The 15,049-nt window shown below is 43.3% G+C and overlaps 1 protein-coding gene across 1 annotated transcript in view; it reads left to right on the top strand.

Annotated features, from left to right (window-relative positions):
• Positions 1 to 15,049, top strand: part of gpc1b (glypican 1b) — a 201,080-nt gene that overhangs the window by 174,645 nt on the left and 11,386 nt on the right. The window contains exons 6-8 of the mRNA XM_059950446.1: positions 238 to 369; positions 5,936 to 6,069; positions 13,630 to 13,805. Coding sequence (XP_059806429.1) covers positions 238 to 369; positions 5,936 to 6,069; positions 13,630 to 13,805 — 442 coding nt within the window. The remainder of the gene's footprint in view (positions 1 to 237; positions 370 to 5,935; positions 6,070 to 13,629; positions 13,806 to 15,049) is intronic.

The following is a 15,049-nucleotide window of genomic DNA, read 5'->3' on the forward strand; positions in this document are numbered from 1 at the left end:
AATATTGAGTTGCATTTGGAGTCAAGTAATATTCTCCAGCCTTGGAAAATGAGGTTTTTACTTCTCTGGCCTCTTGCCCACTCTGTGCTACACCTAACTCGAGTAGTTATCATAGGGTGTTTTCCATAGTGCTCGGAATTGTGGGAGAGTTTGCTCTCCATTGTTTTGTAAGTACATCATGCCCAATGTTGCCAAACTATTTGCCTGCGTATCTAATTGTAATTGTTTCTTTGCCAGGTTCTTCAAGGGTGTGGTAACCTCAAATCTGTGGCCAAACGTTCAGTGGAAGATGATGGAAGAAAACGTGGGAAGCCGTACGGAACTGAGGAGAAGCCAGTTGGATCAGTCAGCTTGCCAATGGATAGACTGGTGAGTACTGGTAACTCCCAATTTCAAGGATCACATTCATGCAAGATGTTGCCAATGAACCTCAGCGACATTCTGCAGAATGATTACAAAACTTCTAAATATACCTCTTTTGAATTACTCTCACTGCAATCTGCAGCACATAATTTCCCTTTAAGCAATGTACTTTAGAACTGGCTTAATGAACTACAGATTTCACGATCTTCTGTGGACTTGGCAGACTTAACTCTCAAACTACCAGGTTCATCACCATGGTGAGGGTTAGGGGGGTGGGTCTCCAAGCTGGCCTGAACCACACTGGAGTAAGACCCCCTTCTACACAGCATCTTGTTAAAAAAATGTGCAGTCATTGGAGAACAAGATTGCTGTGTTGGAGGGAAATGGGGAATTGTTGTGTTTTCCTTTTACCGAGACGTGGCTTACTCTGGGCATATCAGATTTGGTGATTAGACCTGAAGGCTTCTCAATACACCAGATAGACCAAACTGCTGATTCAGAAAAGGCAAAAGGTGGGGTTGTTTGTTTCACAATGAACTCTCTGTAGTGCTCCAAAATGGCAGTTTTGTTGTACTAATGCTCTCCCAACCTGGAACACCTAACGATCAAGTGCCAGCCATTCTATTTACCAGGAGAGTTCTCTTCCATGAGTCTGACCACCGTTTATATACCACCAGCAACTGACTCTAATCAGGCACTTGAGATACTGCTTGCTGCCATCAACAGATGAGAAACAGCCCATCCCAACGCATTTCAAATCAGTCGGGGACTTCAGTAAGGCTTGTTTTAAGAAATCTCTGCCCAGTTCCCATCAGCATATAACCCCCAACACACCAGACCACTGCTATACTACAATAAAGAATGCCTATCGTTTCATTCCAGACCACATTTTGGGAAATCTGATCACTTGGCTGACCTTCTCCTACCTGCGTACGGGCAGGTTAAAGAGCAAAGTTTCAGAGATAAGGACAATAAAGAAGTGGTTGTGAGAGGCAGAGGAGCAATTATGGGATTGATTTGAGTTGGTGGACTGGCCTTATTTAAGGACTCAACAGAGGGTCGGAATAAATGCACTATGGTTGTCACAGACTTTATAAATCAGTCATAGATGAGTGTAATCCCACAAAATCTTTCAGGGTCTCCCCCATCTAGATGCCCTGGATGAACCAAGAGTTGCACAAACTGTTAAGGACCAGATCAGAGACATTCAGGTCCAGCAAACAAGTAAGGTACAGATCTAAGGAAAAGATTCTCATGGGTGAAATGGCAATTCCAGACTAAACTTGAATCAACGAAGGATGCTCGACAGCTGTGGCAGGGCTTGAATACTATCACCTCTTGTAAAGTTAAGTCAAGTGACATAGGTGACAACAAGCCTTTGCTCCCAGGTGCGCTCAATGCCTTCTATGCTTGCTTCAACCATCAAAACATTGGGCCTCAGGACTCACACCACCAGGTTCAGGAACAGTTACTACCCCTCAGCCATCAGGTTCTTGAACCTGAGGGGTAACTTCATACAGCTTCACTTGCCCCATCACTAAACTCTTCCCACAACCTATTAACTCACTTTCAAGGACTCTTTATCTCATGTTTTCAATATTTATTGCATATTTATTTATTATTTTTTCTCTTGTATTTGCACAAATTGTTGGCTTTTGCACGTTGGGTGCTTGCCCACTCTGTTGAGTGCAGTCTTTCATTGATTCTGTTATGGTTCTTGGATTTTTTTGAGTTTGCCCACTAAAAACAAACCTCAGGGTTGTATATGGTGACATATATGTACCTTGATAATAAATTTACTGTGAACTTTGATGAATATTGCTATTGCTGATGGGTAGCAGGCCTGTAGAAGCCGATTGTACACGCTCACTTTCCTCCAGGAGCATTCGGTCATCAGTGTAGATTATTAGTGAGTGCTTTTCTCAGCCCTTCAACAGCACCAGTAGTGCTGCCTCCCCGGTCATAGGGTTATACTTCATGGGAACAGGCCCTTCTGCCCATCTACTCTGTACTTACCAAGATTCACATCTCAGCTAGTCCTATTTGCCTGCATTTGGCCCATATCCCTCCAGATCTTTTCTCACTCTATATCAGCCCAAGTACCCTTTTAAATGTTTTTTTAAATGTACTTCTTGAGATACACTGCAGATTCATCCACACCATCTAGCAATCCTCTGATTTAATCCTAGCCTATTCATGGGATAATTTACAATGACCAATTACCCTACCAGCCGATATATCTTTGGACGGTGGGAGGAAACCAGAGCACCCAGAGGAAACCCATGCAGTCAAGGGGAAAATGTACTAGCTCCTTACAGGCAGAAGCAGGAATTGAACACGGGTCATCTGTACTGTAAAGCATTGTGCTAAGTACAATGCTACCATAGAACCATAGAACATTACAGCACAGAAACGGGCCTTTTGGTCCTTGTTGGCTGTGCTGAACCATTTTTCTGCCTAGTCCCACTGACCTGCACCTGGACCATATCCCTCCATACAGCTCTCATCCATGTACCTGTCCCAAGTTTTTCTTCAATGTTAAAAGTGAGCCCGCATTTACCACTTCATCCGGCAGCTCATTCCACACTCCCACCACTCTCTGTGTGAAGAAGCCACCCCCCCCCATGTTCCCTTTAAACTTTTCCCCCTTCACCCTTAACCCATGTCCTCTTTTTTCTCCTAGCCTCAGTGAAAAAAGCCTGCTTGCATTCACCCTATCTATACCCATCATAATTTTATATACCTCTATCAAATCTCCCCTCATTCTTCTACACTCCAGGGAATAATGTCCTAACCTATTCAACCTTTCTCTGTAACTCAGTTTCTCAAGTCCCGGCAACATCCTTGTAAACCTTCTCTGCAATCTTTCAACCTTATTAATTTCCTTCCTGTAATTAGGTGACCAAAACTGCAAACAATACTCCAAATACGGCCTCACCAATGGCTTATACAACCTCACCATTACATTCCAACTCTTATACTCAATACTTTGATTTACAAAGGCCAATGTACCAAAAGCTCTCTTTACTACCCTATCTACCTGTGACGCCACTTTTAGGAAATTATGTATCTGTATTCCTGATCCCTCTGTTCTACTGCATTCCTCAGTGTCCTACCATTTACCTTGTATGTTCTATCTTGGTTTGTCTTTCCAAAGTGCAATACCACACACTTGTCTGCATTAAACTCCATCTGCCATTTTTCAGCCCATTTTTCCAGCTGCTCCAAATCCCTCTGCAAGCTTTGAAAACCTTCCTCGCTGTCCACTATACCTCCAATTTCTGTATCATCAGCAAATTTGCTGATCTGATTTACCACATTATTATCCAGATCATTGATATAGATGACAAATAACAATGGACCCAGCACTGATCCCTGTGGCACATCACTAGTCACAGGCCTCCACTCAGAGAAGCAATCCTCCACTACCACTCTCTGGTTTCTCCCATTGAGCCAATCTCTAATCCAGTTTACTACCGCACCACGTATACCTAGCAACAGAATCTTTCTAACTAACCTCCCATGCAGGACCTTGTCAAAGGCCTTACTGAAGTCCATGTAGACAACATCCACTGCCTTCCCTTCACCCACTTTCCTTGTAACCGCCTCGAAAACTCTAATAAATTGGTTAAACATGACCTACCATGCACAAAGCCATGTTGACTCTCCCTAATAAGTCCGTCTATCCAAATACTTGTAGATCCTATCTCTTAGTACTCCTTCCAATAATTTACCTACTACTGACGTCAAACTTACGGGCCTATAATTTCCCAGATTACATTTAGAACCTTTTTTAAACAACGGAACAACATGAGCTATCCTCCAATCCTCTTGCACCTCACCTGTAGATACCGACATTTTAAAATATATCTGCCAGGGCCCCTGCAATTTCAACACTAGTCTCCTTCAAGGTCTGAGGGAATACCCTGTCAGGTCCTGGGGATTTATCTACTCTGATTTGCCTCAAGACAGCAAGCACCTCCTCCTCTTCAATCTGTATAGGTTCCATGACCTCACTACCTGTTTGCCTTGTTTCCATAGACTCCATGCCAGTTTCCTTAGTAAATACAAACGCAAAAAAAAAACATTTAAGATCTCCCCCTTTTCTTTTGGTTCCATACATAGCCGACCACTCTGATCTTCAAGAGGACCAATTTTATCCCTTTCTATCCTTTTGCTCTTAACATACCTGTAGAAGCTCTTAGGATTATCCTTCACCCGGACTGCCAAAGCAACCTCATGTCTTCTTTTAGTCCATGTGAAGAATTACCAAGCCGCATGTAATTGTACGTGCCTTAACCAATTCCATATTCAGATCATACTCTGAGTGAAATCTTTGGCCTTCAGCTTCCTATTAAATCTACCCCCCTCTCACCTTCAGCTGATATCCAGTAGTGTCTAATTCTCACTGTGATATTTCAGCTGATTTATTTCTCTCATAATTTTATAACCTTCTGTAAGATTCATATTCTCATTTTCCTACATTCGTAAAATAGTAGTTGCACAGCATTCCAGCGCAGAAACAGGCCCTTTGGCCCATCTAATCCAGGCAGACCTATTATTCTGCCTAGTCCCGTTGGACTGCACCTAGACCATAGCTGTCCATATTCCTCTGAACTTCCCTTCTGTTGAAATCGAATCTGCATCCACTACTTCTGCTGGCAGCTTGTTCCACACTCTCACCACCTGATTGAGTAAGGAAGTTCCCCCTCATGTTCCTTGAATTCCAAAGAATAAAGTCCCAGCAAACACAACTCAGTCCGCCAAATCCTTGCAAAATGTTTGTAAGTCTATTCTGCACCCTGAGTATCTGTGTACAATCCAGCGCTTGAGCCTGAATCCCCATGGTCTGAAGGGTTAAGTACTGAACTGCACAGTGTATTTAACATCACAGTTCACTTTCAGCCATCATTAGAGAAATCGCTACTCTACTACTACAACGAATTTGAGAGGTGAGAGATGCAGTGTTACAGTACACGGCTTCAAACTGGGTCAAAGCATACAGTGTGTGATTAGGTAACCAGTTAAATGCTACTGATGACACAGTGCCCGCCAGTGTCCTGAGGCATCGTCACTCCAAAGCCACACAATGTAACTTATTGCATAGATATGAAAAATACAGATCAGCTGAGTCCACCAGCCGTGCCATGTTGTGAACAAACAGCATTGCATCCGATAATTCCTCTCACACTGCAAGTACTCCCTGGATCAAAGTCAAATTTGTATACTGTTGCATGCACGAGTACAGTGGAAAACTTACTTGCAGCAATACCACAAGCATGTAGCATAATACATAATGTTCACAAGAAAAATATATGTTAACAACATAAGTGCCAGTCTCAAGGCATCTGGAGAGCCAGTGGGCACTGCAAGCTCTTTTTCCAGAGACACCCTGGCACAAGTGCATCCTTGGAAGAGAGGAAAGCAGCCAACTGGAGCAGAACTGCTGCCAGGTCCAAAATCAGACCAGTGAGGAGGTTTCTCCAACCAAGAGACTGTGCAAACTTAAGGTTTGAAACTCACGGTGGTGGGGACTGTGCTTGAGGTACCATAACGACTGGCATCTTTACAGGTTACTGAAGTAAAGATGAAGCTGCGAGACATCAGAGAGTTGTGGGTCACCTTGCCGAGCATCCTGTGCAGCGAGAAGGTGACTGCAGGCTTGGCCAATGAGGACAGGTGCTGGAATGGACAGAGCAGAGGGAGGTAAGATATTCTTCATGGAGTTTTAGAGTCTCCACCTCTAACCACTGTAAAATGCATCACTTAGTTTGTTGCATTGGGTGTTTACCTTAATTTAACTAGATATGGGAAAGAACTGAAGGAGCATTTCGTTGTTGTGTTTCCCTTCTCATCTGGTAACATTTGATGGCATTCTGGTAGACAGTCAGGCAGCAGGAAACATGTTATTCAGCCACCAGGTTTGTAAAGAGCATCGAAGACCCAATTATATTAAACTCATTTTACCCTCCCCACAATCCCAACTCTCCCTAGATACTATCAACACACCAAGGGCAATTCAGAGTGGCCAACCTGCAAATTTTTGAGATGTCGGAGAAATCAAGAGTACCTGGAAGAAACCCACATGGTCACAATGAGAGCTTGCCAACTCTACTTAGGCAGCTGTGGATGTCAGGCTTGAACCCAGGTCACTGGAAGATCTCTCAGATGGGATCTCTCAGCCTGGCCGTGAGAGAGCCACCAGATACAGAAAGAAGTTGGATAATTGTAGAATAAGTAGATATGCTGGAAAGAGCAAAACCTTTAAAGGTCATGAGGCAAATGTCAACAATTCCTTAAAAATTCAGTTAGCTCTGGATATTGGTATTAACGCAAAATGTCAACACATTAGCACTGACCCAAAGGTACTCTTTCATGCCTTAAGTATGTCTTAGCATAGACCAGGTCTTCATTTACAAAACTGTATCACTATTTAGAGGGGCCTGAATATCTTTGCTCTTAAATTCCAGAGAGTTGTTATTCAGGTACAGAGATCTAATGGGCATGTAGATGATGCAGACGTAGAAACATAAACAAAGAAACTATCTCCTCAGTCCACTAAGTCTAAACCAACCACCCATGTACCATCATTCGTGTTTTATTCTCCCTGCATTGCTATCACTACCACTTACCTATTGTCAGTCTATCGCTATTACCTATTGCTACTCTCGAAAGCCCTCCTGAAGGAATGATATTGCAATGGTTCGCCATTGAAGATTTGAATCTCTCTTTTAGGCAGAGATGTTGTCGTTGCATACTAAGCTTGCTATTTCCCTTTGCGTCCTTATGGCCTCCATTGCATTGTTTAGACTTTATCATCTGAAACACAAGTGCCACCATACAGCAAATTACTGTCCTCAGAAGTAGCTTGTGCTATTGGGTATGGCATAGGTACAGAGTGCCTCCTTAGTCTGGCTGAGAGTGAACACCCTGTACGATCCCTTGCAGTCTGAACTCGTGGCTCATAGACACCTGAGGAACAACTCTGACATCCAGGACATTTGAACCTGCTAACCCACACATATTTGGGATATGAGAGGAAACTGGTGGACCTGGAGGAATCCAGCATGTTCACAGGGAGAACATGCAAACTCTGCACAGAAAGTATCCTTGGTCACCATTGTACCAAAGTCTCTGGAACCACAAGACAGTGAATCCACTAGCTACACTACAGATGTAGGAAAGGCCAATTTCAGGGCCAGAAGAAACCTCAAGTGGGGAGGTGGGGGGTGGGAACAGGTTGATTTTTGATCTTTTTGACAACAGAATGATATAATTTTATTCATGCATAGGAAATGAAGGCTCAACAGACAGAGTTCTAGGGTGGAGGACTATCTTTGTGCAGACAAGACCCATATTGCCAAGATTTTAGAATAACGGAAAATGATCTCGTTGACATGTATAAGATTCCTCAGGGATCTGACAGCATTATTTCCTAATTAGTGAGTCAAGAACATGAGAATCACAGGTTTAGGATAATCCTGAATGATCTGTGATGGAAGGACGTCCTATACCCAGAACTTTTGAGCCTTTGGACATCTGAGCCTAAGGATTTGGGTGCTCACTGGATCAGTTTCTTCAAGACAAGGCTGATGAGTTTTTGACTGCCAAATGAATAAAGAGGCCTGGGAGTGGTATGGAATGGCAGAGAAATCCATGTATAATCTATCAAATGGTCTTTTCATTTGGTGGAATGAATAAGCTGATCCCACTGTGTTCTGCAAGCTTAAGATGAAAGTGGCCACATATTCACCAAATTCCTGCCTCATTTCACTGTTGTGAGACTTCATCGTGCCAGCTGTTTGTCTTCCTGTGAGCCTTGAGATCAGAAGCAGACCATTCCATGGATTAGGTCACAGCAGGTGTGGACTTCAGCTCCATCTCCTTGCCCTTGCTCCATTCCAATCAAAGCACTGAATCCTCCCCAAAGTGACCCTCAGGGACTGTGAATCTTGGCCAGTGCTTGATACTCTCAAATTCTGGAAAAGTAATTCCCAGTTGAGGCAGAGTCTTAAATGGCAGATATAGGCTTTTAGTGGGGTTGAGAATCAATACTGTAATCAATCAACATTTAAGTTGTTTTTGCTTTTAGCAGTTCATTTCATGCTTGGGCTGCAAAAACTGTTCTGCGCTTGGTGTCTGACTAAATCAATGGCCCTTGAGGGAGGATTGTGTGTATCAGTGGAGGCAATTAGCATCGGAGAAGAACAGATGTTCAGTGAAGCTTCAGAGGACTTTATAGGCTATCATGGAGTACTTAGCAAATGGAAATCTGACACTGAATTTCCAAGGCAGATTGCTGGACTACGTGAGCCTATACCTCCAGTAGATTTGGGGATGCTTGGGCCATGTTATTTTTAATGTAATGTCTTAGCAATGTTAGTTTGGGGTAATTTTGTTTAGAAGTTCCAGTACAGTCTAACGGATGTAGAAAAAGGTGTGGGTAACATTTCATTCAGTGACCCTACCTATCCTCAGGCAGGTTCAGCTCAGAACTAAAGTACTGTTGACCTGAAACATTGACTCTGTTTCTGACTCCACTGATGCTGCCTGGCCTGCTGAGTATTCCTGGCATTTTTGGGCAGAAGACACAAAAGTTAGAAAGCATATGCCAACAGCTCAAGAACAGCTTCAGTTCTGTTCTTATAAGACTTTTGATTGGTCCCCTAGTATGATAACATGGATTCTTGACCTCATTATGACCTTGCACCTTATTGTCTATATACACTCCACTTGCTTAATAACTGTATCACTTTAGTGTGATGTCATTGTTTTACCTTGTGCTTTGCAATACACTGTAGTAATGGACTGATCTGCATGTTCAGTATGCAGGACAAGTTGTTTGCTCTACCTTCGTACATGAGACAATAATGAACAAATTTACCAATTTACAGATTTTTATTCGGGTTGGAGCCATATCAGTGAGGAGCACTGAGATCTGCTTTTCAATTGCATGGCATATCAAATATTTCATTATGCAATTTGTTTTTGAAGCAATCACTTTGGATAGAATGTTTCATTGTATTATTCCCTAGGTGTGAAAGACAGCTTTTGTCCCTGGCAGGACATGTTTGAACATGATCTCCGTAAAGAAATGTTTCTTTTGTCTTCCTTTTCTTTCTGGTATTTCTAATATTTAGAACACCGCTACCCATGTACAAGAAGTATATCTTCATTCTCCCACTTCCCAGTGAAGGAAATTCATCCCTTTGTAAAGGGAATTTTTTAAAAAAAAACCTGCAGATGCTGGAATTCTGAAGTAAAATAAAGATGCTGAAACACTCAGTAAGTCAGACAACATGTATGGAAGGAGAAACAGGGTCAACATTTCAGGTTGGGTCCCTTCAACAGAGAATGCTCATTGTATGTATTATTAGATTTTTTGGGGTCTGCTTTGCTTAACTAATTTGTTTCAACTCACTTTCCCTGAAGCTCCCATTTGTGGACTGCCAACTCTTTGGTCTTAAGTGGCTTGTTTGCTTATTTTGGGATTTATTTGTATCCCATTGATATCAGACTTTTGGTTGAACCTAAAAGTTGAGCACCGCTCATTCTCTCTCTTCCCTCTCCTGTCTGGCAGAAAATCCCAGACCACCAGACTCAAGGACAGCTTCTATCCCATTGTTATTAGACTCTTGATATGCTAAAAGATGAACTCTTGACCTCTTGATGTCCCAATCTTCTTTGTTGTGGCCACTTTACTTTTCTACCAGCATTGCACTTTCGTTGTAACAATTCATTCTGCAATTCCTTTGGTACTAGCTTGATGTACTTGGGTATTATGGAATGATCTGTCTGAATGTCTTCCACCAAAGCTTTTCACTGCATCCCAGTACACATTGACACCAAAAAAATGATACCAGTATTCCTTTTCCTATCTTCCCCTGGCAGACAGCCAAGGGCCTGTCCCATCAGACAAGGTGCCCCTGCCTTCCATATGGTAGTTGGAACAGTCCTTTCAAATTCATAGAGTAATCAGTTTGTATTTGAAATGAACAAGGCAATGTAAGCGAGAGTAGGTTCCCACTGTGAGTTAGTGATGATAGATATAGATTTTCACCCTATCATTTCTTGAAACATTTCTCTTCATCAGGAGTAAGTGAGGAGTCTTGTTACTTGCAACTGCAAAGCATTAGATTGCAGTGTTATAAGACAATGGACCCAACCCTCTTGGGACAGGCAAAAGGTTCAGCGTTCATAAAGTCATAGAGCACAGAAACAGGCCCGTCAGCCCTCCAAGTCCACACCAACCATCAAGGACCCATTCGTTTTTACTCCCCTGTGTCCGCATCAATACTTCCAAATTTTACTACGCACCAATATGCCAGGGCAGCTTGGAGCAGCCAATTCATCTACCAATCAGCACATCTTCAGGTTGTGGAGGACATCCACACGACCACAGAGGAAATGTGCAGGTTCCACACAGACGATTGAAACTGGGTCACCAGCTGTGCGGCCCTTTCATGTGACATCTGCCTTGTAATGGGTGGTTATCGCACATTCTGAGGTTCATGGGTAGGCCTAGTACCAAAAAAGATGGATGCCCCTGTTCATGCCCCTCTCCAGTGAATTTAGACGTATAAAGGGAAAAAAGGCCTTCTTAAAGGCCCATGGCACTCCCAGTGAGGAGTAGGATGATGTTTCATGGATGAATCCATCACAAGATGCACAACACCCTTCAGGTTTATTCAAATACACAACACTGACTTTGCTAGGGAATAATAAATAGACTTTCTAATCAGCTTAACTGAGGCCATTTTTTTCTCATTGAATATTACCCTGAGGAATTACCCAAAGGAGTATTGCAGCTTTAAGTAATAGGAAGATGTTTTATTTCTTTGTACAACGTATAATGGAAATTTATCATCGGAGTAGATTTCTAATTAAAAATCTTACAGACTGAACCCAGTATTAGCAGGCTAGAAGAGGACTCAGAGCTATTAAGTGAAATATTTCATGACACAATCTACATATATTTCAACTCTGGTGCTATTTATCATTCCTGAAATTTAGTTCCCCACCGTGAACTTCAACATGAATAACGTGCATTATTCTGCTGTTGCACAACACCCAATCACATACATACACTGCACCCTGGCCGCAATTATGTGACTAGTTAATGTGACAATGTGCAGCAGTGCAGGTCAAGAGCTATTGTGTGTGTGTGTTTACAGCTGTGCAGTGTACAAAACGTACTGCACTTACTTGCCCAGACTACACCCACAGCTTCTTTGTTACCTGAGATCCATCTTGCCAGCAAGGTGCAAGGGTGCACCACCACTCACAGGTTTCCCTCCCAGTCTTGCAAATATATCATCATGGTCAGGTCCAAATTCTGAAACTCCATGCAGAATAACTGCAGTGGTTCAAGAAGGTGGCTCACTCCTACCTTTGCAGGGGCAGATCGTCTGGGCAATAGATGCTAGATGAAGGGAAGTGTGTGTGTGTGTGTGTGAGAGAGAGAGAGAGAGAGAGAGAGAGAGAGAGAGAGAGAGAGAGGGAGGACAGAGTGTATACATGTGCAAACGCTACAGTGAGGTAACTTTTATTGCATTGCTCTGTGTTTGACACCCACTGACGAAGTCTCTGGAGTTGGTGAAGCAAAACGTTGTGGGGACACTGCTTCTGTGCGCTTGGTGCCCAGTGAAGCACTGAACTGGATAGCCACAGAGATAAGAACTCACTCCCTGGGCCCCCTGCTGAGCTGGCTGAGAATAGAGTCACATTTTCTGAGACTGGATGGGAACAGGGAAATGGCCAGATTTCTGCTCCCATGTGATTGCGAAGGTGTTGGCCATTTGACCCTGTAGAGCATCACAGATAAAAGTAGTCCTTCTGCTACCCAGAGTCTCATTGGCACTTTGCATCAGGGTTACTCATTATTGACTCTTTCCTATCCTATCCTAAGCAAGGGGAAGTTAATACCACTTGTAGTGTCCATACCAATTCCATTGATGTGACTAGACAGAAGGGATGAATTAAACAGCACCTGCTTGCCTGTGGCTCATTGCATGTCTGGGCCAATATTTAACAAGTAAACCATTTACCTACAATGTATATGTAATCATAAGTGTCCCTTTAATGCCTGAAAAAAAACAGGAGTGTTCTGGGAGATGGTGGACGATACTATCCAAGCAAGTATTTCAAATCATCAATATTGAACAGACAGGGCTGGCTGTCCCACTCTGTCATCCTGCCTGTCACATTGGGAAAATCATTACCCCTCTGTGGACTTGGAAAGCAGTCAACATAATCAAAGACAACTCTTAACAGGCAGTAGATACAAAAGCCTGAAAGCACATACCACCAGGTTCCAGCACAGCTTCTATCCTGCTGCTTAAGCCTATAGAGTGGATGTCTTGTACAGTAAAATGGATTCTTGATCTTATAATTTACCTCTTCATGGTGTTATCTGCCTGCACAGCATTTTTTCTGCAATGGTGACACTACATTCTGCGTTCTGTTATTGCTCGTCCCTGGCACTATCTTGATGTACTGATGAAATCATCTGTATGGATGGCATGCAGAACGAAGTGTTTCACTCTATCTCAGTACGTGTAATAATAACGTAATTTACCTCTTCCCCTCACCACACAAGATGAATTGTGGGAAACATAGGGATAAAGACAGAGGCAATTCAGCCCATTGAATCCATGCTGACTGCATTTGAAATACTCCTATTTCCCATTACTGTGGGCTCCTGTGTCATGGCTTCACCCTCTCCTGAGTACATTTTATAAGTGTTGATAGTTCCTGCTTCCATTGCCCTTAGAGGCAATAAATTCCGTTCCCCTTGCCACTTCTATTCCCCACATTGGCCTCTTCTCCCTTCTCACCTGCCTCTCATTTCCCCCCGGCTCCCCTCCTCCTTCCCCCTCTCCTATGGTCTACCCTCCTCTCCGATCAGATTCCTTCTTCTCCAGCCCTTGGCCTTTCCCACCCACTTGGCTTCACCTATCACCTTCCAGCTAGCCTCCTCCTCACACCCACCCCCCACCTTTTTTATTCTGGCATCTTCCCCCTTCCTTTTCGGTCCTGAAGAAGGATCTCGGCCCAAATTGTCGACTGTTTACTCATTTCTATGTATGCTGCCTGACCTCCTGTGTTCCTTCAGTATTTTGTGCGTGTTGCGATAAATTTCGGACTCCTCAATTCTTTTGGGTGAGAGTATGTTAACCAATACTAATCTCTCAGTGACAGTGCTTATTCAAGCAGGTTTGTATCCATACAGGACTAATGCCTAACAACTCTGATTGCACACGACAGGTACCTCCCAGAGGTCATGGCAGATGGACTGGCCAATCAGATTAATAACCCAGAGGTGGAGGTTGACATCACGAAACCAGACATGACTATTCGCCAGCAGATCATGCAGTTGCGGATAATGACCAATCGCCTGCGGAATGCCAACAATGGCAACGACGTGGACTTCCAGGATACCAGTGAGTACCCCGCCCCACTGTAACTTTACTGATGCTTGATTCCGATGCATGCATTGACATGAAACATTATTACTGATTCACCTGTTTTTAGTGCATAAGTTGTGCCTACAAAAGCCTTCGTTCTCCCACTTCCAAATCTGAAAGAAGAACAGAAAATGCTGGAAAAAAGCAGCAAGTCAGGCAGTGTCTGTCCATGTTTCGGGTGTACACCACTACTCTGATGATTGGTTCTGAACCTGAAATGTTGACTGTTTCTCCTTTCATAGATGCTCCCTGACCTGCTGTGTTGTTTTCGGTATTTTGTTATTGTTTCTGACTTGTTGTGTAATTTCCCCCAGTGGCCTTTTGATCCAGCTATCTGTTAATGCATCTTCTGTTGATATATCTTCTGATAGGGTGGTGGCGCACTCAGATGCTGTGGCCACTTGGGGTCCAATCAAAGAAACATCTGTTCATATTGTAAGTCTGTTTTACAATCACAAGTCACTGCTGGATGCTAAAAACATCGAGCACTGCAGGACTTTTCCATCAGCCAGTCGCTTGATAGCGATGGAGATGGACTTGTTGTGTACCTTTCTGCCGAGACGGTGCACGATTCAGCAGAACAAATGATTCTCTTGGACGTTATTAATTGTGATCACAAGACCCTGAAGAACATCGGTAATGTAGAATTCTGCAAGTCCATTTGTTGGTGAGGCCGATGGTGGGGGAGCTGCGTGGCCTTGGTTGTGGCGAGGACTAGGCCTTGGACGCAGCTGCCCAAGTCCCTCTGCTAGCTGAGCTAAAATTATGCTGGATGGGAGCTGGCTTCTCCTATCAGCTCCACCCAGCGTACGTTTGGTGCTGCCCTCCAGTGTTTGCTCAGTGGAAGACCAAGCAGGACCAGGACAATCTACAATCGTGCAACTCAGGGACTTGAGCTATATATTTTTTGTTACACTACATTTTTCTGAAACCAATACCATCTGTGCTATTTTTCAGTGTGTTGTGTGCTATTGGTAATGAGTTTTGCACTTTAGTCCCAGAGGAAATCTGTTTCGTTTAGCTATACTCATGTACAGTTGAGTGATGATTCAACTTGAATGTGAACTTGAAACTTGTTGATGACATTGATATCACAGGGTAATGGACTGGGTATTATTGCAACAGAACATGCCCAGTCCTATTTCCCTCAACAGAAAACAGGAACAAAGCTATCCTTCCCTCTTGATTTTTATCTCTCCTCCCTCATTCCTCCCACTTCC

Source organism: Hypanus sabinus, chromosome 2 (assembly GCF_030144855.1).
Source record: "Hypanus sabinus isolate sHypSab1 chromosome 2, sHypSab1.hap1, whole genome shotgun sequence".
Taxonomy (NCBI): domain Eukaryota; kingdom Metazoa; phylum Chordata; class Chondrichthyes; order Myliobatiformes; family Dasyatidae; genus Hypanus; species Hypanus sabinus.